Raw genomic sequence first — 27,999 nt, forward strand, 5'->3', positions numbered from 1 at the left:
TTGTTTGTAATGTATCTTTATTTACTTTGGGGGAAAAAGACTGGGTTTAGAGATTTTTATTTCCTGCTCCAGGGACTCCAGCCTGATCAGGCTAAGTGACATGCAACAAAGCAGGCACGTTCTCATCCTTGAGATGTCCTCCAATCATCAACCCAAAACTGAGAACTCTGGAGCAACCACAGACACTGCTGTTAATATTCAACATGAAATGGATAATTTGGATGATGAGACAGTCTAAAAGATAAAGGGAGAGTCTTAGTCAAGTAACTGTTTCTGGGCTGGGTAAAGAGAGGTTTCTTTTAAACTGGCTTAAGCATGAGAATTAATGTAGTTTTCTTTTTTGGACAAGTACAAACCCAACAAGTTTTATAACAACCATATACAATTGTATTACAATGTAATGAACACACTGTAAAAATAAATATACTTACATGCACTTGGGCACACACACAAAAATAAACCAATATATTCCATTTTTTAGGTATATTATTCTACAACTTAAAGAGATAAACTATTTGCGTTGATATTATAAACTCCCAAGAGGGCAGAAATAAGTTCTTCCTCTTTTAAAACAGTGCCAATCTGGTTTAATACCTAAAGTTAACAAATATTTCAAGGTGATGATGTGGAAGGTGACAAGAATATCACTGTTGTTCAATTTCTTTCAAGCACTCAGAAATAATTTACCTATGACTTTGTTGGGTGAAAAATTATATATTAGATCTAGAGACAGAGTGATTATAATATAAGCCACTTCAACAGGGGTTTCCATTTTTAGCAAAGGAAGTGAACTGTCTTTGTATATATAAAGTACAGTAAGTCCCCTATATGCAAACCTTCAAGTTGCAAACTTTCAAAGTTGTGAACGTGCGTTCCATCAACGTCAGGCATGAGTGAAATTACAGCTTGCCCGCTGTCTCCTACTACTGATGATCCTTCAGCTCTACCATCTCCCATCTCCTCTCCCTCCTGCAGGCAGTAACTCTTCTTGCCCGTTCACTCGATGCCAGCCCCTGGATGCCAGGTGTTGTACTGTACTACTGTACTTTTCAAGGTACTGTACTGTAAGATTAAAAATGTTTTCTTTATTTTTTGTGTTTATTTGTTATGTATGTTTGTGTGAGAAGAATTATAAACCTATTACAGTGCAGTACTGTATAGCCGATTGTGTTAATTGGGTACCTAGGCTAACCTTGTTGGACTTACAAATGCGCTCTCGGAAGGAGACTCATTCTTATGTAGGGGACTTACTGTAATCATTTTCGAGGTAGGCAATGCTAAACCACTGGATAATTATTGTTGATTAAAATGACTGATATTAATTGTTAAAAATTACTACCTGCTTCTTCACTGTCCCTTACTTTTCCCTGTCTATCATTTTCTTATATTATTCATTCAACAAACATTTACTAATTACTCAGAGAGGGGCAGTTTTTTAAAATTCCTTCCCTACGAATCTAACGTTCTGTGGTAAACAGAAAGTAAACAGAATAGGTTAGCAAACCACACGGTATGTTAATTAGGGAGGTGGGCCAAGAGAAAAAGGGAGCAGGATGGAGGGGAAGGAAGGGCTGTACAGGGCTGCATTTTTAGATAAAGTGACAGAGAAGGTGTCACAGAGGTGCCATCTGAGTTAAGACTGACAGTGGTGAAGGAGTGACCATCCAGGTATTTGGAGGAAGAGCGTTCTAGGCAGAGGGAACAGACAGTGCAAAGGCCCCAAGATGGGCCTGATGCATGTGGGGGACAGCAAGGAGGCCACTGGGCTGCACTGGAGTCAGAAGGGGCAGAACAGCAGGACTTAGAGGCAGAGGCATGGGGAGACCATATCCTGCTGGACTTTGTAGGTTTTGTGAGGACTCTGGCCTTTACTCTGAGTGAGAAGACAGGCCACCAGTTACCGAGACAGGATTTCCCCACCAGACCTACTATTTTTTTTGTTTGTTTTTTGTGGGGTTTTTTTTCCAGAAAATAGTAGTGTTTTTATTTTTTATTTTTTTTGATTTAGTTTAATTTTTATTTTATATTGGAGTATAGTTTATTTACAATTTTGTGTTAGTTTCAGGTGTGCAGCAAAGTGATTTAGTTATACATATACATATATCCATTCTTCTTCAGATTCTCTTCCCATATAGGTTATTACAGAATATTGAATAGAGTTCCCTATACTATATATTTTATATGTAGTAGCGTGTATATGTTAAATAAGTCAGACAGAGAAAGATAAATATCATATGATATCACTTATATGTAGAATCTAAAAAGAATGATACAAATGAACTTATTTACAAAACAGAAACAGACTCACAGACATAGAAAACAAACTTACGGTTACCAAAGGGGAAAGGTGTTGGGGGAGGGATATTAGGAGTTTGGGATTAACATATACAGACCTACATTTTTACCTCATTCACTCTGGTGAGTACGGGCAGAGACAAAGTACAGAAGCAGAGAGAGCAAATAGCAGCCAGTTAGTTGATCAGGAAGATTCTGATACAAGCATGTGAGGTATGTGGGGTTTGGGGGGGTGGGGTGGGTGCAGGTAGCATCATGAGCTCAAGTGTAGACTTGATAAGTTTGAGTGGAGTAGAGCAAATGGATATACAAGTCTTGGTCCAGGGCCTAGGTCTGGGCTGGATATAATTTGGGGGAGTGTATATTTACCCAGTGTTTAGAGCACGGGACTAGATTAAGTACCAAGGATGAGGATGTGGATAGAAAAGAGAAGACGTCCAAGGATTGAGCCTTAGGTCACTCCAAAGTTAAGAGGTCAGGTTGATGAGGAGACACCTGCAAAGACCAGGAGAAGGAATGGCATGGGGCATAAGGGGAAACCAGATCTGCAGTGAAGAGAGCATAGCTGAGAAAGTGTTTCTAGGAGGAGTGACCCACTAGGTAAAATAAGATGGATGAGAATCACTGCTGGGTTAAGCAAAGAGGAGGTCATGGCTGACCTTGACAAGAGGAGCTTTGGCAGAGAGGAGGGCAATGCCTGGTTTGTGTGGGTTCAGAAGAGAACGGGGAGAGAGACAAGAGAGGAAGAAAGCATGGACTTCTTCAAGAAGTTTTGCTGTAAAAGGAGAAACGGGGATGGTGGGGTGAGCTGCAGATGAAGTCAGTTTGAGACAGAGCTTCTTTGAAGATGAGGGAATGTTCCAATGCCTCTAGGAGTAATCTCATGGGGAGGGGAAATCTGATGAACTAGAGGGAGAGAGAGCAGGATGTAACCAGGTTTTAGACCAATGAGTAAGACAAAGAAGAGAGAGGAGACTTGAAAATATGTGCAAAGGATGTCCTCGTATTGATTGATCCTGGAATTTAAGCAGAGGAAGGACAGAGGGGCATGGAGTAACAGGGGTATGAGGGCTTGAAGGAAAAATGTTTTCCATCCACTTCCCTAAAAGAAGAGGCAAGAGAAGACCCTGCCCTTTGTGGATTAGAATAAATGGAATTCCTTCATTACCCTGCTCCCCCAGCATCTACAATGGAACAGGGTACTTACGAATCTTCTTCAAAATAGCGCATGTTTCTGTTTAGGCCATCTAGACTTTGCATATCCTCTGGGGTCAACTGGAATTCAAAAACCTATCAGAAACGTGAGAAGATCAATTCAATTTCCTGGAGGCAATTACTGCAGCCCCTACATGCCCCCCACATGCAGATACACACACAAATTTATGTAGGAATTTATGTAGGTTTCATGAGACAGTTGTCATGAACTTGGGATTCATTCCCTGATAAAAGTCATGGGCATTTGTCCATTCAAAGAGTTGAGGTTAGCAATTCAGGTCACCCTCAGAGACTTGTATTGAATAGCTGTGGTGGTAGCCAAGGAATCCTTGAGATTTTTGAGCCCAGGTCTCACTTCAGCTAACTCCTTCATTTTTTTAGCTGAAGAAATCAAGGGATGATTTACTCAGGGCCATACTGCTGAGTGAAAACCAGGACTGAGACTCAAACCTGACGCTCTGTCGACTGTTCTTTACAACCACCAGGCCTCCTCGCTTGTAGGATTTGGAGGACAGGACAGTTAACTATAGCACATATACGCATAGAATATACAGGGAGATAAGCTTTGCCCCAATACACATTGGGAGCCTCCCAAGTAACCCATCCCAGGGAAAACGATGTGCTTCTGTCAGCCCCCTGCTGCCCCAAACCCTAGCAGGTACCTGGAAGTTCTCCTTGAGCCTCTTCTCATTGAAGCTCTTGGCCAGAGCAGCCACCCCTCTCTGCAGCTGATAGCGCAGGGTGACCTGGGCTGGAGTTCGCCTGTGCTTTTCAGCAATGGTGTTGAGTACTGGATCCTGCAGGAGAACTGGATTGTCCTTTTTCACCCTGGGAGGGAGGCAGAGGTGCTATGTGTCTGAGGTTGTGTATCCATTCTACTTGGGGATAGTTCATTCAGGCTAGGGGTGGTTGATCCTCTAGAATCTTCCTCATTACCTTCTGGTTGTCTCAATATTTCTTTGGCTTCTTTTGGTAAATCCAAAGAAGGACAAGGGAAAGAAAGGGAAAATCGGGTAGTTTTTTCATCTTTTAAACATTTCTGAGAAACTTAGTAAAAGATTGAATAAGTCAAGAAGACAAAATTGTTGTCCACAGTAAGACCCAATGACCACCATCATAATAACCAAGAATTTTATAAGAATTTGCTATTGCAAAAAATGCTCTCAACTAATTGTCTCCATTTTGTCCTCAACTGTTAAAAGGTACACATCTATATTCCTCTTGAAGAGATAAAGAAACTAAAACTTACAGAAGTTGTAACTTGTCTCATATCCCTCAACTGCTAAGTGTCAGAATCATGGCTTGGAATTACCTTGTCACTCTTTAAATCCAAACCTTTTGAATTGGATGAACATTTTAATCAGTAATAATTACTTTATTATTCAATAATGTTTTATTGAGTCCTCACAATGTAGGCTAGGTAAAGGGTTTGCAAAGATGGATGATTTCTCTTGACTATACTTAATTTCCTCCAGACGTTGAGAGATGTCTCCAGAAGGCACAGCATCTAGGGTCGGAATACCTTTATAGAGATCATTACCATTTTTTCCTTAAGTCAGACCCCAAGGTAGCATATGCAACAAGGAGAATGTTCTTGGACTTGCAGAACTCCAGCAGTTTGCTCTGGTTGAGGTAAGGGTGACATTCCACCTGTAAATTGCCAAGCAGAAGTATTGGAGTGTAGGACCAGCAGGATTGCCAGCACCAAATTTACAAGGAACATACAGTGAATACAGATTCACGGCACCAGAAATACTTAGAAATACCAGGAACTTGGGCCAGCAAGTGACCGTCATCCACAGCTGTACCCATGGTGCACCAAACACAATAGTTTTAGTGCCTAAAAATGTCTTGTGCTTTACCTGTTCATCCCTCCTTCCCTCCCCATGAACCCTTTGCAACCACTGATCTTTTCTTTCTTCCCTTTTCTTCCTTCCTTCCTTCCTTTCCTTCTTCCTTCCTCTTTCTTTTTTTTTTTTTGGAGCACTTTTGGTTTTACAGAAAAAATCGAACAAAAAGTACAGTTTCCATATTTCCCTTCATTCCCTCTCCAATTTCCCCTATTATTAGCCTCTTACATTAGTATGGTACATTTATTTAAATTGATGAGTCAATATTGGCAGATTATTATTAAGTAAAGCCCATAGTTTACATTAGGGTGCATTCTTTGTGATGTAAATTCTATGGGTTTTGACAAATGGATGATGTGTATCTTTCATTACAACATCCAACAGAATAATAGTTATACTGTCCTAAGATTTCCCCTGTGTACCACCTATTCATCCACCCTTCTGTCCCTTTGTACCCCTGGCAAGCACTGATCATTTTACTGTCTCCATAGTTTTGCCTCTTCCAGAATGTCATAGAGGTGGAATCATACAGTAGGCAGAATTTTCAGATTGGCTTCTTTCACTTAACAATATGCATTTAAGTTTGATAGCTCACTTTTAAATTGCTAAATAATATTACATTGTAAGGCTGTCCCAGAGTTTGTTTATCCTTTCACCTCTGGAGGGATGGAGGGACATCTTGGTTGCTTCCAAGTTTGGGCAATTATGAATAAAACTGCTATAAAACTCTATGTTCAGGTTTGTGTGTTTTCAGCTCCTTTGGGTAAATACCAAGGACTACAATGCTGGATCATATGGTAAGAGTATGTTTAGTTTTGCAAGAAACTGCCAAACTGTCTTGCAGAGTGGCTGCACCATGTTGCACTTCCATCAGCCATGAATGAGCGTTCCTGTTGCTCCACATCCTCACCAGCATTTGGTGTTGTCAGGGTTCTGGATTTGGACACTTTTAACAGGTACATGGCAGGAGGGTGGCCCTACCCCATCTGTGGTTTTTCTCTCTGTGGTCTCAGCTACCCACAGTCAACCATGGTCTGAAAATATTAAATGGAAAATTCCAGAAATAAACAATTCATAAGTTTTACATTTCACACTGTTCTAAATGGTGTCATGAAGTCTTGTGCTGTCCTGCCCCATCCCATGCAAGACAGGAATCATGCCTTTGTTCAATGTACCCACACTCTATATGCTACCAGCTTGTTGCTCACTTAGCAGCCATCAGATCATCTGTTGTGGTATCGCAGTGCTGGTGTTCAAGTGACCCTTATTTTACTTAGTAATGTCCCCAAAACACAAAATTAGTGATGCTGGCCATTCAAATATTCTCTCTCTCTCTCTCTCTCTTTTTTTTATTGGAGTATAGTTGCTTTACAATGTTGTGTTAGTTTCTGCTGTAAAACAAAGTGAATCAGCTATATGTATACATATATCTCCTCCCTCTTGGATCTCCCCGCCCCCATCCCACCTATCTAGGTCATCACAGAGCATCGAGCTGAGCTCCCTGTACTATACAGCAGGTTCCCACTAGCTACCTATTTTACACATGGTAGTGTATCTATGTCAATCCTAATCTCCCAGTTCATCCCACCATCCCCTTCCCCACCTGACATGTCCACATGTCTGTACTCTACGTCTGTGTCTCTATTCTTGCCCTGCAAATAGGTTCATCTGTACCATTTTTCTAGATTCCACATATGTGCATTAACATACAATGTTTGTTTTTCTCTTTCTGACTTACTTCACTCTGTATGATAAACTCTAGGTCCATCCACATCTCTACAAATGACCCAATTGTGTTCCTTTTTATGACTGAGTAATATTCCATTGTATATATGTACCACATCTTTATTCATTCATCTGTCGATGGACATTTAGGTTGTTTCCATGTCCTGGCTATTGTAAATAGTGCTGCAATGAATATTGGGGTGCATGTGTCTTTTTGAATTATGGTTTTATCAGGGTATATGCCCAGTAGTGGGATTACTGGTCATATGGTAGTTCTATTTTTAGTTTTTTAAGAAACCTGCATACTGTTCTCCATAGTGGCTGTATCACTTTACATTCCCACCAACAGTGCAAGAGGGTTCCCTTTTCTCCACACCCTCTCCAGCATTTATTGTTTGTAGATTTTTTGAGGATGGCTATTCTGACGGGTGTGAGATGATACCTCATTGTAGTTTTGATTTGCATTTCTCTAATAATTAGTGATGTTGAGCATTTTTCACATGCCTCTTGGCCATCTGTATGTCTTCTCTGGAGAAATGTCTATATAGGTCTCCAGCCCTTTTTTCTTTTTCCTGCCCATTTTTTGATTGGGTTGTTTGTTTTTTTGATATTGAGCTGCATGAGCTGTTTGTATATTTTGGAGATTAATCCTTTGTCAGTTGCTTTGTTTGCAAATATTTTCTCCCATTCTGAGGGATGTCTTTTCGTCTTGTTTATGGTTTCCTTTGCTGTGCAAAAGCTTTTAAGTTTCACTAGATCCCATTTGTTTATCTTTGTTTTTATTGTCATTACTCTAGGAAGTGGATCAAAAAAGATCTTGCTGTGATTTATATCAAACAGTGTTTTCCCTTTGTTTTCCTCTAAGAGTTTCATAGTGTCTGGTCTTATATTTACACTTTTCTGAGTACAGGTCTTTTGCCCCTTAGGTAAGTTTATTCCTAGGTATTTTATTCTTTTTGTTGTGATGGTAAATGGGATTGTTTCCTTAATTTCTCTTTCTAATCTCTCATTGTTAATGTATAGGAATGCAAGAGATTTCTGTGCATTAATTTTGTATCCTGCTACTTTACCAAATTCATTGATTAGCTCTAGTAATTTTCTGGTAGCATCTTTTAGATTTTCTATGTACAGTATATTGTCATCTGCAAACAGTGACAGTTTTACTTCTTCTTTTCCAATTTGTATTTCTTTTTCTTCTCTGATTGCCTTGGCTAGGACTTCCAAAACTATGCTGAATAATAGTGGCAAGAATGGACATCCTTGACTTGTTCCTGATCTTAGAGGAAATGCTTTCAGTTTTTCACCATTGAGAATAATGTTTGCTGTGGGTTTGTTGCATATGACCTTTATTATGTTGAGGTAGGTTCCCTCTATGCCCACTTTCTGGAGAGTTTGTTGAATTTTGTCAAAAGCTTTTTCTGCATCTACTGAGATGACCATATGGTTTGTACAAATTTCCAAGACTGAACCAAGAAGAATTAGAGAATATAATCAGACCAATCACAAGTAATGAAATTGAAACTGTAATTAGAAATCTTCCAGCAAACAAAAGTCCAGGACCAGATGGCTTCACAGGAGAATTATATCAAACATTTAGAGAAGAGCTAACACCTATCCTTCTCAAACTCTTCCAAAAAACTGCAGAGGAAAGAACACTCCCAGACTAGTTCTATGAGGCCACAATCACCCTAATACCAAAACCAGACAAAGATATCACAAAAAAAGAAAATTACAGACCAATATCACTGACGAACATAAATGCAAAAATCCTCAACAAAATTCTAACAAACGGAATCCAACAACACATTAAAAAGATCATACACCATGATCAAGTGGGATTTATCCCAAGGATTCAAGGATTCTTCAATATATGCGAATCAATCACTGTGATACACCATAATTAACAAATCAAATATTCTCTTACTGTGCTTAGTTCCCTGACCAGGGATCGAACCTGCACCCCCTGCATTGGAAGCACAGAGTCAACCACTGGACTTCCAGGGAAGTCCCATTACTGTACTTAATTAAAATTAAACTTTATCATAGGCATGTACATATAGGAAAAAATATAGTCTATATAGTGTTCAGTAATATCCATGGTATGGTTTGGGGCATCCACTGTGGTGGTGGTGGGTGGGGGGAGGTGTCTTATCCCACAGATTAGAGAGAACTATTGTATCTCACTTTTGTCTTAATTTGCAAATCTCTAATGATATGTGATGTTTAACAATTTTTCATATGCTTATTTGCTACCTGTTCAGGCAAACCTTGGAGATACTGCAGGTTCAGTTCCAAGCCATCACAATAAAGCAAATATTGCAATAAAGGAGCCACATATTTTTCAGTTTCCCAGTAAACATAAAAAGTGATGTTTACACTACACTGTGGTCTATTAAGTGTGCAATAGCATATGTCTAAAAACTACATACCTTAATTTAAAACGACTCAATTGTTAAAAAGTGCCAAAACAGTTACAATAGTAACATCAGCAGCTAGTGTCCAAAGGTACAGTACATGAGAGGGGAGCGCCATTGGTGACTTTGTTGAAGTGAGAAAAGAGTAAGATGATGATGAGGGACAAGAGGTTGGGGGGCCAATTGGTGGGGTTCACCTGGTTGCAGACGGGCTTGTACTTGAGCCCTGGCTTGTTCAGGATCATCTCCAACTGCTTGCAGTTAAAGTTGGACACCCCAATGGACTTGGCCAGTCCTGCATCCTTACACTTCTCCAGGGCCTGGGGAGGAAGAGGTGGTGAGGAGTAACTGGCTAGAGAAGCATAACAAATGGTAGCATGCTGTGGATGGGAGACAATACGTGATGCAGTTGTCAGTAAATAAGACAAGAATTGGCCAATAGGAGGAGAATGAGAAATAAAATAGTTTTTGAAATGGGTAAGGAGATAGAGTAAGAATGCAAGCAGCCAAGGCAGGGCTAAGAGATCCAGTGCGATCTTTAGCTAGCACCTAAAATAATATGATAGAACAATATCAGAACAAGCGCCAGGAGAATGGAGGTTGAGTCAGGTGCAGCCTGGGAAACAGGAAGTGGCCATGCCATCTCCCAGACCACCAGCTCCTTGTTTTCTCTTTGACCTCATTTCCTATTATTGACCACCAAATTCACTCTGTTCCAGCCACACATGCCCCTTTGCTGGTTTTTGAACATGGTAAGCTCTCTCCTATCTTAAAATCTTTGCCTTGATTTTCTTTATGCCTGCGTCACTCTTCCTCCAGATACCCACTTAATCTACTTAATCCATTAATCAATTAATCAATTTCATTATCCATTTAATCAATTTCCTGCAAGTCTTTGGTCAAATGCCACCTTCTCAAAGAGGCCTGCCCTGTCCATTCTGTTTTTAATTGCCTATCTGTGCCCCAAACCCAGCCTGGCACACTCAGTTCCCTTACTCTTTCTTACACCACTGCATCCTTCCCCCCCACCAGTAGCATCTACCACTCTATGGGGTCAGAGACCTTGGTTTTGTTCATGGATGTAGCTTGAGTACTTAGAAGTACTCAGTAATCATAAGCACTCAATAACCACTTATTGAATTACTAAATAGAAGAAATGTGAAACTGAGGTAGAGGGACGTTCAGGGACTTGCCCAAGTCTACACAGGGGGCAGAATTGGACTACATCCTCCTCTCCTCAATTCCTTTTCTGTCCTCTCCGCCCCAAGGTGCAGAGACATGGCCTCTTTGGAGCTGCACTCACCTCCCATGTGGTACAGAGATCCACTGTGTCAAAAATGATGTTTCCATGTGTGTCCTTTGGGAAAAAGTCCTCCCCAGGCTGGAACATAGGAAAGAAGAAGAGGTTGGATCAAGCTATGTCTGGCCTCAGCCAATATGTTTGGAGCCTTTAGACCTTGAGGCTAATGGAACCATCTATCCTTATTCTTGAAAGGAATGGTAGTACATTGAGAAAGTACAGTTCCTAGAAATGTTTTTAACCCCTAAAGGTTTAATAAATATTGTTTGTGTCAAGGACAACTTGAGATACCCAAGACCCCATCCTAGTGAGAGCCCAGAGTGGTACCATAGCTGAATGGGCTCCTTTGTCCCAGATCCTTGTGGGATAAAGCTCTTCCGTCCCTGCTTTCCACCTGGAGGTGGTCTTTTGAGAGAGGGACTTGTCACCATCTCAAGGGCTGAGTCTCATCCTCCTTAAATTTTCTGTGCCTTCACAGGTCTCTACACTGGCACGTTCCCCAGACACCAGTGGGCATGAGGTTGAAATTCAAGAGTACAGGGACTTGAAAATATACATAGTTGTCCACAAGATCAAGGCAAATACATTGGAACCAGTAAACCCATCAGTCTGGGGCTGGAATAATAAACTGGGATAGGGATAGTTGCAGAAAAAAGAAAAAACAAAAAGAGAGAATATTAAAGTATTATATATGATTCTTCTCATTTTCACAAACTATATCCTCTTTTTATTTAGCTACTAATGATGTTGATAACCAAAGTAAAATAACTTTCGCTAACCTTCATAGCTATTGGGAAATGAATAAGATAAAGATCCACGTAGCTCAGTTGAAGTTTCCTCAGTGAGCTTTCCAGGCAAGTTTGGACCAATTCTGGACGGAAAAAGGTGCTCCACAACTGCAGTGGTGGAAAGAGAAGTGGGGTGGGATTATTTAAGAATATTTAGGAGAGATTAATACAATGGCAAATAAACAACAACAACCAAAAACCCGCTCGTGGTCGTTGGGAAGTGACAAGTCATCCTGTGAAGCTCAGGATTCTTTATCATCAGAGCTTATTTTCACATTGAATTAAGAAAACATGGTAGAAAGTTAAAATATGGTCTTACACAGATGCTCTCAATACTGAAAATACAAAAAAGAATTATTTGGTTTGTTTGTGCAAGATATATCCCTGGGTTCTCCCTCAAACATCATAAATTTTAATATCTGGAGACTTTGCTGGGAAACTGCATTTTATTTTTTTAAGAATTTTTGATATGGACCATATTTAAAGTCTTTATCAATTTTGTTACAATATTGCTTCTGTTTTATGTTTTGATTTTTTGGCCCCAAGGCATGTGGGATCTTAGCTCCCTGACCAGGGATTGAACCCACACCCCCTGCATTGGAAGGGGAAGTCTTAATCACCTGACCACCAGGGAGGTCCCTGGGAAACTGCATTTGAAACAAGCACATCAAGTGATTGTGATTCAGGAAATTCTATCTTGGCTGCATTCAGTTGTTAGGTTTGCCAAAGAAAGCTAGGCCCTTTAGGAATTTGGGGGGGAGGGCATTTTAGTTACTTCATTTTAAGAAGTAATAATCTAAGGAAAATCCATCAAAATAACTACAGGTAAGGAAACAAACGGATCCCATGTAAAGAAGATTAAAGCTGAGAGTTAAGAGGGTAGTGCTCTAGCAATACCTCATCTAAACAAAGTGTGGAGAGATTCACATTCTGGAGCTAGAAGGAAGAAATATCCATTCATAGACCAGTATAGGGTTCACTATCATGGACACCAACTCCCTCCTCTTGGGCTACTTTACCTCAAATTCAAATGCTTTTTTTCTAGCAGTAGTCAGTTCAATGAACACGATGGGGAAAATTCCTCTTGTGTTCCATTTCCAATCCAACTTAAATACTAAGTTCTTTTATTTGTTTCAGATGTGATATCAGTGGATATAAATTATATTAGTAAAAGTGGCTTGAAAGTTTAAAAAATGCATTAGAAATACTTTTATAAACATGAATGTTATCCTTATATCAGTTCCGTGGTATTATATTATTTTTCCTACCTCATAGGAAAGAGAAATAAATGTCTATTGACAGCGCAATAGACTGAGATATAAAGACTAAGACTTAAAGAGGTTAAAAGACTTTTTTTGGTTAAGAAATTTCACAAAGTCAAATATATAGAATATTAAAAAACTAAAATTTGATTGTAAGTTTCCAAAAGCCTACACTTTCTGACTAAATTGCTTTACCTCACACTACAGCTAAGAAAGATTGTCGCTTCATCAAAACTTGAGTATAGGGCTTCCCTGGTGGCGCAGTGGTTGAGAGTCCGCCTGCTGATGCAGGGGACATGGGTTCGTGCCCCGGTCCAGGAAGATCCCACATGCTGCGGAGCAGCTGGGCCCGTGAGCCATGGCCGCTAAGCCTGCACGTCCAGAGCCTGTGCTCCACAACTGGAGAGGCCACAACAGTGAGAGGCCCGCGTACCGCAAAAAAAAAAAAAAAACAACTTGAATATAACAGAGTTGGAAAAGCCAAATCCATCCCTGAGTTTGAAAACATATGATAATAATAACAGCTAGTATTTTTGAACATTTAAAATACATTAAATATTTTTAAAGATTTACATGTATTTTTTTGAAGTAATACTCATAAAAATCCTGTGAGACAAATATTGTTATCTTCATTTACAGCTTGGGAAACTAAGGGACAGACTTTAGTTTGTCCAAAGTAAGTGGCAGAACCTGGATTCAAATATAGGAAGTCTGACCACAGAACCCACATTCCTATCTAGCTGTTCCAAACCAGCCTTCTCATAGTTCAAGGTCTGAGAGTGAATGAGAATTAAACCAATGAGAAAAGACATATGCCAAGAAATGATTCAGCTAAGAGTGAGCTTCCACAGATACATATGCGACTATACACAATACCTTTGTGGTGTAGAATAAGTCACCCCTCTTCACAGTGCCATCTGCAATCTTCATCTGGATGGCTCTCCCAATTTCTTCTTCATTTTGGTACATATAAGCTGAATCAATATGGCGGTAGCCTATGTCGATTGCTCTCTTAATGGCCTTTTCTACCTCACTCTTAGCAACCTAGAAGAGCATGAAAAGATAAAGACCTACTTGATTCAGGAACAGATGACCAATTCCATAAGCAGAGCTAGTCAGCAGAACCCATTGTTTTTCTAAGGGTTAAGAGCTAGTGGTGACAAAGCTTAATGTTGACCTATGACCGGCAGTAAATATTTAACAACTGACTCTGAAGGAGTCCTGATTTGTAGTATTAGCCAGTTTCTATGGTGGAACTATTCCCACCATTGCTAATTTCACGCAACCGATGCTGGGAAAAGACTCTTACAGTTGAATCTTTGAGCTCATGAGCTGGTCCCAGCACATCACATCATGAACTCTCTATTTCTGGACTTACACTATATACATGTATAGATTTACACAATATATAGATTTACCTTTCTAAATTAACTCACTCTGTAAGAGATCATTAAACTGGTTTCAACCCGGAAATCCAATGCCAAAAAATGATCAATGCGATGAAGATGTAACTTCAGAGAGAATAAATTTTTGATTTACCTTTGTAAAATTGGAGAAACACTTCACACAACATTTGAGGAAGAACTAAAATGTAAAAAACAAAAACAAAAACAAAACCCTCTTTTTTTTCACTTAAAAATATCTTATAATTAATTCCTTCTTTGGTTACTAAGTTCATCCTTAGCTAATATTCTCCTTCACAATTTTGTTATTCTTCTTAGCTGCCTATTGTTCTGCTGGACCACCAGGCTGGACTTCTGAAGTTACCTATCATTTTCACAGCTCCATTATCCCCTCTACTTCACTCAGTAATTAAAAGGTCTTTTGGGTATATTTTTTTAATTTGCAACTCCTGATGAATTGACCAGTCCCATGGGGATGAACTGACTGTCCACAGATGAAAGAGCCAAGTCAAAGTGAAAGCAACAGTCCATGCTAGTGTCCTTGTTACAGACCTCAACATCACACTCCACGTGGCTCTCCTGCTGGGAATCAAGCATGAAGTTCAGTCTTCCAAACAGAGAGAGAACTTCCAAGTGCCACATGCCTCTCCCTACAGCACAGTATTCACAGCCTGACCTGTAAGAGACTATTTTCACCTCAGACCACCAAAACTCCCTCTAAGTTGAATCTTGTCTCTCTTTCTCCAGGTCCTTTTGCCCCCGAGATTTCTCTGGATGCTCTACAATTGGAGGTGGTTGGGGACAACTTGGACATTAGAAATTACAGAGAAACTTCATCACAAGAAATTTGTGGCAACATCTCTGATACGTGGTAATCAAGACAACTGGGTTTCACTGATTCTAATCTACTGTGGAATGGCTACAACTGGATAGCAAATGAGAATAAAGGGAAAAGATGGACCCACCCCTGAATTGCTGAAAGATGAAGAACTTCTGTATCTCTTGCTATAGCATCAGAATCACTTGCCAGCTCGTTAGAAATGTGGATTTTTGAGACTCATCCCAGATCGAATGAATCAGAACCTTTGTGGGCAGAGCCCCAAAGTCTGCATTTTAAACAAGATCCTCAGGTATTTTCATGCCTATTAAAATTTGAAAAGCACTGACAATGCACAAAATAACCTAACCTGGAGAGAAGCGTACTACACATTAAGAAAGTGTGGTCCATCTGAATTTCCCAAATTCACACAGTGACTGGTCTTGATCAGGACCCAAGTCTGCTACTCCTCCATCTCCAATACCATTCTGATTACCTGAGGAGGGGCAGAAGTGCCCAATCCCAGCATAGGCATGAAGAATCCATCATTCATCTTTAAAGAAAAAAGTCTCGTTTGACTCATCTTCTCTCACTCTTCTGGCTAAACAAACACTAATTTTCCTCTTTATTAAGAGAAATCTGCTGAGGGAAGAAAATAGTATTCAATTAAATTGTTATTTTTTTAACAGCTTTAATGAGATAATATTCACATATCATAAAATCCCCCCCTTTAAGGAACTCTGCTCAATATTATGTAACAACTTAGATGGGTAAAGAACTTGAAAAAGAATAGATACATGTATATGTATAACTGAATCACTTTGCTGGACACCTAAAACTAACACAACATTGTTAATCAACTATACTCCAATGTAAAATAAAAAGCTTAAAAAAATCACCCCCTTTAAAGTATACAATTCAGTGGTTTTTAGTATATTCATAGAGTTGTTACCACTACACAACTTTAGAACATTTTCATCATCCCCAAAGAAACCCACAATCATTAGAAACAAGTCCCCACCCGTCCTTCCCTTCAACTCCTGGCAATTGCTTTCTGTCTCTATAGATCTGCCTATTCTAGACATCTGATATTAATGCTCTCATACAATATGTGGCATTTTCTGACTGCCTTCTTTCACTTAGCATAATGTTTTCAAGGTTTGTCCATGTTGAAACTTGTATCAGTACTTCAGTCCATTTTATGGCTAAATAACATCCCACTGTATGGATATGACACATTTTATTTATATATTCATCAGTTGATAAACATTTTGCTTTTTCTACCTTTTGGCTATTATGAGTAATTCTTTTTTTTTTTTTTTTTGCAGTACGCGGGCCTCTCACTGCTGTGGCCTCCCCCATTGCGGAGCACAGGCTCCGGACGCGCAGGCTCAGCGGCCATGGCTCACGGGCGCAGCCGTTCCGCGGCGTGTGGGATCCTCCCGGACCGGGGCACGAACCCGCGTCCCCTGAATCGGCAGGCGGACTCTCAACCACTGCACCACCAGGGAAGCCCAACCTCCTTGTCCTTTTACTCTGACCTCTGACGTTGGCCCCACTGCCTACAACTGCTTCTATCTCTGTCTTGCTGAGTATTTATTTATTTATTTATTTATTTATTTTTGGCCTCGCCGCATGGCAGGCGGGATCCTAGTTCCCTGACCAGGGATTGAACCTGCACTCCCTGCAGTGGAAGTGCCGAGTCTTTACCACTGTACCACCAGGGAAGTCCCCCTGTCTTCCTGAGTTTAGAAATTCTTCAGCAACCTTTAAGCTTTCACAAAGCCAGCTCAGCTACTGGTACCTTCCCTTTGTTCCACAGGTCACACCAAGGAACGTACAATTAGGGAATACCCTAATTTTGTGGACTTTGATACAGACCTCCTTGATTCAGCCTCTCTGCAGTTCTCCCCTCAGTACTTATTCTCAACATTCTTTAAACCTGAGTTCCTATTTGCCTGCTTATTCCTCCATTTTATTTTAATTTCCTTTAAACAACTCCTTCACGCTGTAAGAAACATAACATATTAAATTAGAAAAATTATATGAATTCATGCCTTTGAAATAATGTTTCCAGCTCCATTTCTCCTAAAAGATGCAAATAATATCCAGTAGCACATGTGCAATACTAATGACCAGAGTCTATTTCCCTCTAAAAGAAATCTGTCTTCTTAGAGAGTGGTTATTTTTATCTTGCATCAGGAAAATTTAGGACAGGGCTGAATATTATGTTGTTGCCAAAAATCGGGGGTGGTTACCTTGGCGCCAGCAACAACTAGTAACAAATGGCATCTGCTGAGGGAATTCTGCTGGAAATTATGACAATTCGAAAATGAAAGCAATGTTATTAATATTGTTATTTGGAAAAAGTTGAGTCTATGGAAAGCCATGAATTCATAATTATACTGAAAAGAAAATTAAGATGAAGTTCAGGAAAAGGCAGTTGAAATACAAAAGAAGGATGAACAAAAAAATACATTTAATTTATCGCTGACTTTAATGTTAGGGAAGGGAAGTGTAGTAATTTCTCTTCATCTAAATGAGTAATTTCTCTTCTATACTAATGTCAGATTATAAAGTAGAGTTGTGTACTTTGTTTTCGTAAGCAGGAAATTGAAAGCAATCCAATCAGTACTAAAAGTGTGCCGAGTACAGGAACAATCAATCCCATCTGTAATTATTCACACGAAATGAAAGTTAAACACTTTAATGGCCAGTCACATTCTCCAAGTACCAGAAGAGTTCAACAGCATGGAAGAGAGGTAATTAAATATAAAGGGTTATATAACACTGATAAATGGAAACTCTAAAAGTCATGTCAATTCAGGAGATACCAGTATTGCAACAATACTAAAACCTGTGAGAAGGACAAAATGCATGGACATTTTAAAAAGCATATAGAAAGTGAAGCTTTACCATAAAAAGAGAAGTTCGTTTGATAATCAGTGGCTTGGATTTGAATCATTCTCAGAGAGTCAACCATACTAGGGCCCTACTAAGCATAAATCAATCATCCAAATTCAGCAATTTGGGCTAATTTTTTGCTCAAAAAAACCCTTCATGAATACTTAAAGTTGAAATTCACATAATTTTTTTTTTTTTTGCAGTACGCAGGCTTCTCACTGTGTGGCCTCTCCCGTTGTGGAGCACAGGCTCCAGACGCACAGGCTCAACGGCCATGGCTCACGGGCCCAGCCGCTCTGCGGCATATGGGATCTTCCCGGACCAGGGCACGAATCCATGTCCCCTGCATCGGCAGGTGGATTCTCAACCACTGCACCACCAGGGAAGCCCGAAATTCACGTAAGTTTATATGTCATGAAATATTATTTTTCTTTTGGATTTTTCAGCCGTTAGAAAAATGTATAAACCATTTTTACCTCATGGACTATTCAAAACCAGGCAGTGAGCTGTGCCTGCAGGTCATGGTTTGTGGATCTCTGCTCTACACAATTAGCTGACATTATTATAATATCTATAATTATCTTTCCGTAGATTATTATCTTTTAACTGTGATGAAATATACATAACATAATATTTTTCATTTTAACCACCCTTAAGTGTACAATCCAGTGGCATTAAATATATTCACAATGATGTAGAACCACCACCACTATCTATACCCAGAACCAACAAAAACAATATACCTGTTACAAATTTTCCTTTTGGCTTGTTCAGTGTTGATGTATAGAACCACAACTGATTGTGTGTTTATCTGTATTTACCTTGTACCCTACAACTCTGCTGAATTTATTAGCTCTAGTAGTTTTCTTGTGAACTCTTTGGGGTTTTCTGTATGTTGAATCATGTCATCTGTGATCAGAGATGGTTTAACCCTTTCTTTCCAATTTGGATGGTTTTTATTTTTTTTTCTTGTCTGATGGCTCTGGCTAGAATGTCCAGTATGATGCTGAATAGCTGAGGTAAAAATAGGCATCCTCTTTCATTCTCGATCTTAGGAGGAAAGCTTTCAGTCTTTCATCATACCATTGAGTATGATGTTACCTTGACTTTTTTCATATATGGCTTTGTTGAGAATTTGGCTAAACTACTCTGTAATATCACTGCGTTGTCATCTGTTTTGTACAGCTAAGTAGCCTACAGGGGCCATAAATCGACACTACCCCCTCCAGAAAGCTAATGCGTTAAACAAGTGTTTTCTGAATGCCCCCCAAAGCAGAAATGGCCTATTTAGATCCCTGGGAAGCCACTTCAGCTTGTGAGGTATAAAATAATGGCAGCAGCCTTGTTTGTACTTCATCAATCAGAGCAACAACCTACCGTCAGAACACAGAACACTGATATGTGGAAGACAAGCTCCTTATTTCCCACCCTGGATCCAGCAAATCACACCAGAACCTCGGTTTCCTTCCTCACAGCTGCCTGTCCCAGGTCTGGTCGGTGGGCTGTGGGTAAACACCACCCTGAGGGCTGTAACTGACCGGTACTAACTGCAGTTTACCAGCCAAGCTTTGTTCTGGATGCAGCAAGACTTCAAATAGATTCTAGAGTTCTAAAATATTTACTTCAGACAGATTCTACCAATATAACTTTTGTCAGGGTAGAGAGATGGATTCCTGGTGCTTCCAATTCTGCCGTTTTTCCTGAGGACACTCTATAAATTCTTTGGGTTGATCTTTGAAAGTATTGTTTTACTCTAAGATCTGGTAAGATAGAAATAAAGTTAATTTTCAAAAAAATCCCCACTAATTTTTGTGTTGCAAAATACTAATATCATTTCATTAAAATCTGATAATGAAAAAGATGTTACTGCGGGGCTTCCCTGGTGGCGCAGCGGTTGAGAATCTGCCTGCTAATGCAGGGAACACGGGTTCGAGCCCTGGTCTGGGAGGATCCCACATGCCGCAGAGCAACTAGGCCCGTGAGCCACAGCTGCTGAGCCTGCGCGTGTGGAGCCTGTGCTCTGAAACAAGAGAGGCCGCGACAGTGAGAGGCCCGCGCACCGCGATGACGAGTGGCCCCCGCTTGCCACAACTAGAGAAAGCCCTCGCACAGAAACGAAGACCCAACACAGCAAAAATTAATTAATTAATTAATTAATAAGAAAAGCCCTGCTAATTTGAAAAAAAAAAGATGTTACTGAAAATATACATAGTTTAGAATTGACTATAGTAAAAACATCTTGGAAGATGCAAATATATTAACAAATACAGAGATTCTAGTAAAAATAATTTACTAGAATGTACTAAAGACTTTTGTCATTGATGGAATAGAAGACAAATACACCGTATATATATAGTTAACCCTCCAACAATGCAGGGGTTAGGGGCGCCAACCCAAGCACTGTTGAAAATCCACATATAACTTTGCAGTCTCCCTTTTATATCTGCAGTTCTGCCTCTGTAGGTTCAACCAACCGTGGATCACTAGTGTGGTTTCCATGTGCTGAACACAGGATCTGGTTTTGTTAAAACATGACAAATAATTTCCATATGTTGTATATGTGTACGTATATACATACATATATGTTTGTGTATATAAATGTATATATAGGTATATATTATATAAGCCTGGAGAAAATATAGGAAGTGCATATTAAGCTGTTAACATTCATTATTGTGAAGTGTTGCTGAAACGAGTGAAGGGGGAAAAAGAGGGCATGGGGGACAAAAAGGGCAAAAAGAAAAAAATTCAACGAAAAAGCAAATATATGGGGCTTCCCTGGTGGCGCAGTGGTTGAGAGGGAGCGGCTGGGCCCGTGAGCCATGGCCGCTGAGCCTGCGCGTCCGGAGCCTGTGCTCCGCGACGGGAGAGGCCACAACAGTGAGAGGCCCGCGTACCGCAAAAAAAAAAAAAAAAGCAAATATATGATCATTTATGTATATATTTAAAATTATATACTTATCTTTTTTCTTTATGTATAAATAAAATAATTCAGTAAGCAATATCAAATTACAGAGACAGCAAAGGATAAACCAGTCAATATAATCACTTAAAAGACCAAGAGGTGACACGTACACACTACTATATATAAGATAGATAACTAGCAAGGACCTACTGTATAGCACAGAGAACTCTACTCAATACTCTGTTATAACCTATATGGGAAAATAATCAAAAAAAGAGCGGATATATGTATATGTATAACAGATTCACTTAGCAGTACACCTGAAACTGACACAATATTGTAAATGTTGTGAAATGTTGTAAACAAAAAACAAAAGAAGACCAAGAGTACAATTATATGTACTATAATTCACTGTGAGTTACTGGACATGGTTCCACTCCAAGAAAGGGAGAATCCCTGACTTCAGAGAATTGTTTCCTCTATGTAAAGATTTTGGTACTTACCTCTAAGTGGATATCTAGTATATATCCAACCTTGAATGTGAAAAAGCAGACGTAAACACTGAGACAGTTTCCCAGAGGACACTGGGAAGGTATTGTGGTGGGTGGGGTTACAGGGCTCTTGGATTCACCAAGACTCTGGGAAAATAAGTAGGGGACTCAGTTAATCAGCCCATGTTATATTTGCAAAAAGACCTTCTCCAAGGTTATCTTAAAACTGTCAGGGCTTCCCTGGTGGCGCAGTGGTTGGGAGTCCGCCTGCCGATGCAGGGGACACGGGTTTGTGCCCCGGTCCAGGAAGATCTCACATGCCGTGGAGCAGCTGGGCCCGTGAGCCATGGCCGCTGAGCCTGGGCATCCAGAGCCTGTGCTCTGCAACGGGAGAGGCCGCAGCAGTGAGAGGCCCGCGTACCGCAAAAAAAAAAAAAAAAACCTGTCAAAAGTCAACAACAAAGAAAATGGCAGCCAGGGAACAAAGGATGGTAACCTACAAAGGAACCTCCATTAGGCTATCAGCAGATTTCTCAACAGAAACTTAATAGGCTGGGGGGAAGGGAGAAGGGTGGAATGACATTTTCAAAATACTGAAAGATAAAAACTGTCAGCCAAGAATACCCAGCAAAGTTATCATTCAAATATGAAGGCAAAATAAAGATTTTCCCAGACAAACAAAAGTTGAGGACGTTCATCAAATTTTCCTGCTTTACAAGAAATGTCAAAAGGAGCTCTTGTACCAGAAACAAAAAGGCAAAACTTTGAGCAAGGTGATAGACAGAGTTAATCAGAAAGTTTAAACTCTATATCAGAATAGGTTTTTAAAAAATGCTTTATTATAGCATAAAGGTTAAAAGGGGGAAAAAGCAGAAAAAATAACTATAGCTACTTCAATTTGGTAACAAACTCACAACATAAAAGGGATAATTTGAGGCAAGAAAAACATAAAAGGGAAGTGGAAAAGAACAGAACTTGTATAGGCAAACGAAAATAGATGCTATCAGCAGGAAAAGGACTATTTTATCTATGAGATGTATGCAAACCTCGTGGTAACCACAAAACATAAACCCAGAGCAGAGACATGAAACATTTTAAAAAAAAGAAAGAAACTGAAAAACACCATAGAAAACCACCAAACCAAAATGGGAGACAGAACACAAGAAAAAAGAAATAATGGAGATATAGAGCAATGAGAAAACAAAAGATAACATGGCATTACTAAGTCCTCATCTACCAATAATCACCCTAAATGTAAATGGATTGAATTCACCAATCAAAAGACACACAGTGGCTGGCTGGATTAAAAACCAGACCCATCTATATGCTACCTCCCGGAGACTCACCTCAGCTCTAAAAACAAACACAGGCTAAAAGTGAAGGGTTGGAAAATGATACTCCAAGCAAATAGCGGCCAAAAGAAAGCAGGTGTAGCCACACTCATATCAGAGGAAATAGACCTCAAGCTTAAAAAGGTAACAAGAGACAAAGACGGACATTATATAATGATAAAGGGAACAATTCATCACAAAGACATAACAGTGATTAATATATATGCACCCAACATAGGAGCAACAAAACACATAAATTATTAACAGACCTAAAGGGAGGAATTGATGGCAGCACAATAATAGCTAACACCTCACTAATGTCATTGCATAGGTCATCCAGACATAAAGTCAACAAGGAAACAGAGGCCTTAAATTAAACATAAGACCAGATGGATTTGATAAATTTGTACAGAACATTCCATCCAAATGCAGCAGAATACACATTCTTCTCAAGTGCACATGGGACTTTCTCAAAGACAGACCATATGTTGGGACACAAAATAAATTTCAATAAATTTAAGAAGATTGAAATCATATCAAACATCTTTTCTGATAACTATGGTCTGAAGCTAGAAATCAGCTACAACAAGAAAGCTAGAAAAATCACAAATATGTGGAGACTGAACAACATGCTAGTAAACAAGTTTTGATTTCTTCTTTTCAATGAAGAAATCAAAAATTACCTGAAGACAAATGAAAATGAGAATACAGTGTACCAAAATCTATGGGATGCAGCAAAAGTGGTAACAGGAGAGAAGTTTATGGCAATACAGATCCACCTCAAGAAATGAGAAAAATCTCAAATAAACAAACTAAACTTATACCTAAAGGAACTAAAAAACTAGAACAAATGAAGCCCAAAGTCAGTAGAAGGAAGAAAATAAAAATCAGAGCTAAGTGAAATACAGACTAAAAAGACAATAGAAATATCAGTGACTAAGAGCTAGTTCTTTGGAAAGATAAACAAAATTGACAAGCTTTTAACTAGACTAAGAAAAAAAGAGAAGTCTCTGATAAATAAAATCAGAAAAAAAGAGGAGAAATAACAACAGATATCACAGAAATTCAATGGATTATAAGAGAATATTATGAGCAGTTATATGACAACATATTGGACAACCTAGAAGAAATGCACAAATTCTTAGAATCATGCAACCTTCTCAGACTGAATTATGATGAAATAGAAAATTTGAATAAACTGATCACTAGCAAAGAGATCGAAAGAGTAATCAAAAACCTCCCAAGAAACAAAAATCCAGGACCATACAGCTTCACAGGTGAATTCTACCAAACATTCAAAAATATTTAACTCCTATCCTTCTCACAATCTTAGAAAAAATTGGGAACACTTCCTAACTCATTTTATGAGGCCAACATTACCCTGATACCAGACCAGACAAGGACAACATAAAAAAAAGAAAATTACAGGCCAATATCTCTGATAAACATAGATACAAAAATCCTCAGAAAAATATTAGCAAACTGAATACAACGATACATTAAGAGGATCATACATCATGATCAAGTGGGATTTATTCCAGGGATGCAAGGATGATTCAATATTCACAAATAAAACAATGATTCACCATGTTAACAAAATGAAGGATGGAAACCATATGTTCATCTCAATAGATGCAGAAAATGCATCTAAGATTCAATACTCATTTATAGTAAAAACTGTCAAAAAAATGGGTATAAAAGGAATGTACCTGAACATAATAAAGGCCATATATGACAGACCCACAGCAAACATTATACTAAATGGTGAAAAAATGAAGACTGTCCCTCTAAGATCAGGAACAATGCAAGGATGCTCACTCTCACCACTCTTATTCAACATAGTATTGGAAGTCTTAACCCAGATCAGTTAGACAAGAAAAAGAAATAAAAGGCATCTAAACTGGAAAGGAAGATTCAAACAGACAAATTCATTGATTCACTCATTTCAGGTTTAGAATTTGTCTCTTCCAGATAAAGAGACATCAAATAGGCATTAAAAACAATCACTCATTTAAATAAAAATTAACAGCTGCTGTGTCTAATCTGCTTCTTGCATCTATTGAAGGTTTCCTTTTTTCATTCAGATAATTTATTTTTCATAAGACTTCCAATTAGTTCTTTCTCCCATCTGTCTTTTTTTTTTTTTTACTTACTTAGTTTTCTTCTCCTTTCATAAATGTTTGTCCCTTCTTAATTTCCTTTGAGAATGCCAAACCACATTATTTTTACATCATGCTCATATTACATTATTATTTTTATGTCTTCTTGTGTGATTTTTTTTCCTATTTGTTACATCTTTTGGTTCTGTTCTATGGTGGTAGATTCCCTCATTTGCATCGTTATTTTTCATTTGAGAAACAATCTTGTGCCTGCATGTCTTGGGGTTTTGTGGTAACTCTTGTGGTTCCAGGTCTTATGTTAAGATTTAGGATTATTGCAGTCCAAATGTCAGGTTTCCTAACATCAATTCCAAATAGGCCAATATTGGTATGACCTTTTAGTATTTTACTGGGAGTATCCTAGCTGAATCTCTTGAATGAATTCCATGATATCTCAAGCCCATAGTGTTTGGAATTGCAATTTCCCTAGGCTCTTGTTGGCAAAGACTGTTTTTGACAGCTTTGATTCCAAAGAATAAAATACAGATATTATCACCGAACTAGGAATTTTGTCCCAGTTGGCTCAGTTCTACAACCACTAAGCTATTCGTTCAGTCTGCCTTGGGCATGGGTGCCATTCATAAGCCATGCCATCTCAGGCTTTATCTTGAAACTTCCTATAGGTCCAGGGAATATCTGTTCTTTATCTTTGTGGTACTGCAAGTCAGCATGGAATGAAATAGTTACTTTGCTGTGCAGGTTATGAAAGAATTTTGACATCTCTAAATGCTGTGCAGGCAGGAAATGTCTGGACAAAGAGAGCTGCCACAAAAGAGCAGAGATAAGCAAGTAAATTCACAGAAATGGAAAGTTCCTTGAGGTCTGATTCCACTGTCCTTAGGAGGGAAATGCCCCTTTGAAAATGAGTTTCTCCAAAACTATTCCACACAGTCTCATGTGAATAAGCCTGGAAACCTTCTAACCTACTTTGCTAAGATGTAGATGATGACAAAAGAATGGCCTATTTCCCATTCCACTTCACCTCCATAGACCTGAGAACTATTAGAAACACTGACAATTTGACTACAGGTGTATCAAATCCTTTAAGGGTGTTGTCATGAGATAATCACAAAATCTGACTCTTAGACTCTCAAAAAAGTTTCCTTTTTAATTAAGGGTAATAAACTGTTAGAAAGAATAAAAATTGGACAATACATTGTTTATTTTTAATAAGAGACTGTTTTTAGAGTAGTTTTAGAGTGACAAGGAAATTGTATACAAAGTACCGCAAGTTCTCATACCCCCCTCTCCCCGCCCCCCACTTTGCCCTGTTATTAGCATTTTGCATTACTGTGGGACATTTGTTACAACAGATGGAAGGTAACACCCCAACTGTACTGACCAGCTATTAGGAAATATGTTGGAGGAGAAGCAAGGTTAAAGCAGTACCCATGGAGTAAGAAGAGAATTGAAGCCAGTTAACTTGGTTGTACTTCTATCAGAGTGGTCTTAAGTAAAGTGTTACAAAATAATAAAGACATCATTAATTTTTTGCAAAATTTTAACTCATATTTTTAATGAGTAAATTTTAAATTCCTGTTACACTTACATTATTGTAAATTATTATAAGAGAATGTTGAACAATTATTAACCATATGCTGGACTAGAAACCTCCACATACCAATATCTTTCTTGTTTTTCCAATGATGAAGCTCCTTTTTTTTTTTTTTTTCGCTGTATGCGGGCCTCTCACTGTTGTGGCCTCTCCCGTTGCGGAGCACAGGCTCCGGACGCACAGGCTCAGCGGCCATAGCTCACGGGCCTAGCCGCTCTGCGGCATGTGGGATCTTCCCGGACCGGGGCACGAACCCGTGTCCCCTGCATCGGCAGGCGGACTCTCAACCACTGCGCCACCAGGGAAGCCCGAAGCCCCTTGTTGACCAAACATCGTCTGAAACACTTAGCTATCTTACACTACTCTACACCACACATACACACATACACACACACAATTTAAAGGAATGATTAATGAGCGTTTTTCAAAATGTTAAACTTTAGTAAAGAAATAAAACTTCACAATGAAAGAAAATTTGCTTTTTTACCTTTTCAATCAGAAAAAAATTATTTCATTTCTTCTTCTTTGCTTTATAATAAGAATATCCAGTCCTGACAAGGGTGCAATCCTGAAAAGGGTAACAAAAAAAAAGACATGCTGGCAAGGTGCTTAGTGGAGGTTAATTATTGATAGTTTTTGCAGTATGCAAACAGACTGTTGGAGGGGTTATATCTTTCACCCAGTGTATAACTTTTAAAGAACTATCACAATGTAACTCCCCCCGAAAGATAAATATTTTATATAATTTATTATCTTGCTCAACATTAGCCATAAAGGAAAAACTTGTAAGCAAGTTAAATTATAATAAATTTGGGAGGAGTTAGGGAAATCATGAAACATTGATACAATGGAATGTTATGAAGCCAAATAAAATTTAACATGTACAGTGATGTCAGCAAAATGCTAAGCTGCGATTTTGGAAATTGTGTGTCCGTTTTCATTTGTTTCAAGGGATTTCTTTATTTCCTCTTTGATTTCTTCAATGACCATTGGTTTTCTAGTAGCATATTGCTTAGTCTCCACTTATTGTTTGTTTGTTTAATTTTACTTTCTATAATTGATTTCTAATTTCATGTTGCAATCAGAAAAGCCTCTTGATACAATTTGCATCATCTTACATTTACTGAGACTTCTTCTGTGGCCTAGAATGTGATCTATCTTGGAGAATGTTCCATGTGCACTTGCAAAGAATTTGTTTCCTGCTGTTTTTGGATGGAATGTCCTTTAAATATCTGTTAAGTCCAACTGGTCTAATGTATCATTTAAGTCCAGTTTTTCCTTATTGATTTTCTGGCTAGATCATCTAACCTTCGATGTAAGTGGAGTGTTAAAGTCCCCTACTGATATTGTATTCCTGTCAATTTCTCTATTTAGTTCTGTTAATATTTGCTTTATATATGTAGGTACTTCTAAATTAAATGCATATTTGTTCACAAATGTTATAGACTCTTCTTCGATTGATGCCTTTATCATTATATAATACCCTTATTTGTTTTTTATTATGGACTTTGTTTTAAAGTCTACTTTGTCTGATATGGGTATTGCTAGAACAGGTTTTTGTTTTGTTTTTGCCTCCATTTGCATG

The 27,999-nt window shown here is 38.8% G+C and overlaps 2 protein-coding genes across 4 annotated transcripts in view; both read right to left on the reverse strand.

Annotated features, from left to right (window-relative positions):
• Positions 1 to 26,990, reverse strand: LOC132421006 (aldo-keto reductase family 1 member C3-like). 3 transcript variants are annotated; one of them, XM_060005982.1, is made up of 11 exons: positions 26,902 to 26,974; positions 16,951 to 17,077; positions 15,566 to 15,708; positions 13,726 to 13,893; positions 11,579 to 11,695; positions 10,803 to 10,880; positions 9,697 to 9,819; positions 5,051 to 5,160; positions 4,173 to 4,338; positions 3,503 to 3,585; positions 1 to 234 (listed from the first exon to the last, which is right to left on the reverse strand). In XM_060005982.1, the coding sequence occupies exons 3-11, from the start codon at positions 15,650 to 15,652 to the stop codon at positions 192 to 194; spliced, it is 975 nt and encodes a 324-aa protein (XP_059861965.1). In that variant the 5' UTR covers positions 15,653 to 15,708; positions 16,951 to 17,077; positions 26,902 to 26,974; the 3' UTR covers positions 1 to 191. The 3 variants fall into 3 exon arrangements, with proteins under 3 accessions (XP_059861965.1, XP_059861964.1, XP_059861962.1); XM_060005981.1 differs by lacking the exon at positions 16,951 to 17,077 and having other exon boundaries at positions 26,902 to 26,990; XM_060005979.1 differs by lacking the exon at positions 16,951 to 17,077 and having other exon boundaries at positions 15,566 to 15,711; positions 26,902 to 26,990.
• Positions 26,908 to 27,999, reverse strand: part of LOC132421005 (dihydrodiol dehydrogenase 3) — a 42,112-nt gene continuing 41,020 nt past the window's right edge. The window contains exon 11 of the mRNA XM_060005977.1: positions 26,908 to 26,982. Coding sequence (XP_059861960.1) covers positions 26,910 to 26,982 — 73 coding nt within the window. The 3' untranslated portion in view covers positions 26,908 to 26,909. The remainder of the gene's footprint in view (positions 26,983 to 27,999) is intronic.

The sequence above is a fragment of the Delphinus delphis genome, chromosome 2, assembly GCF_949987515.2.
Source record: "Delphinus delphis chromosome 2, mDelDel1.2, whole genome shotgun sequence".
NCBI lineage: Eukaryota > Metazoa > Chordata > Mammalia > Artiodactyla > Delphinidae > Delphinus > Delphinus delphis.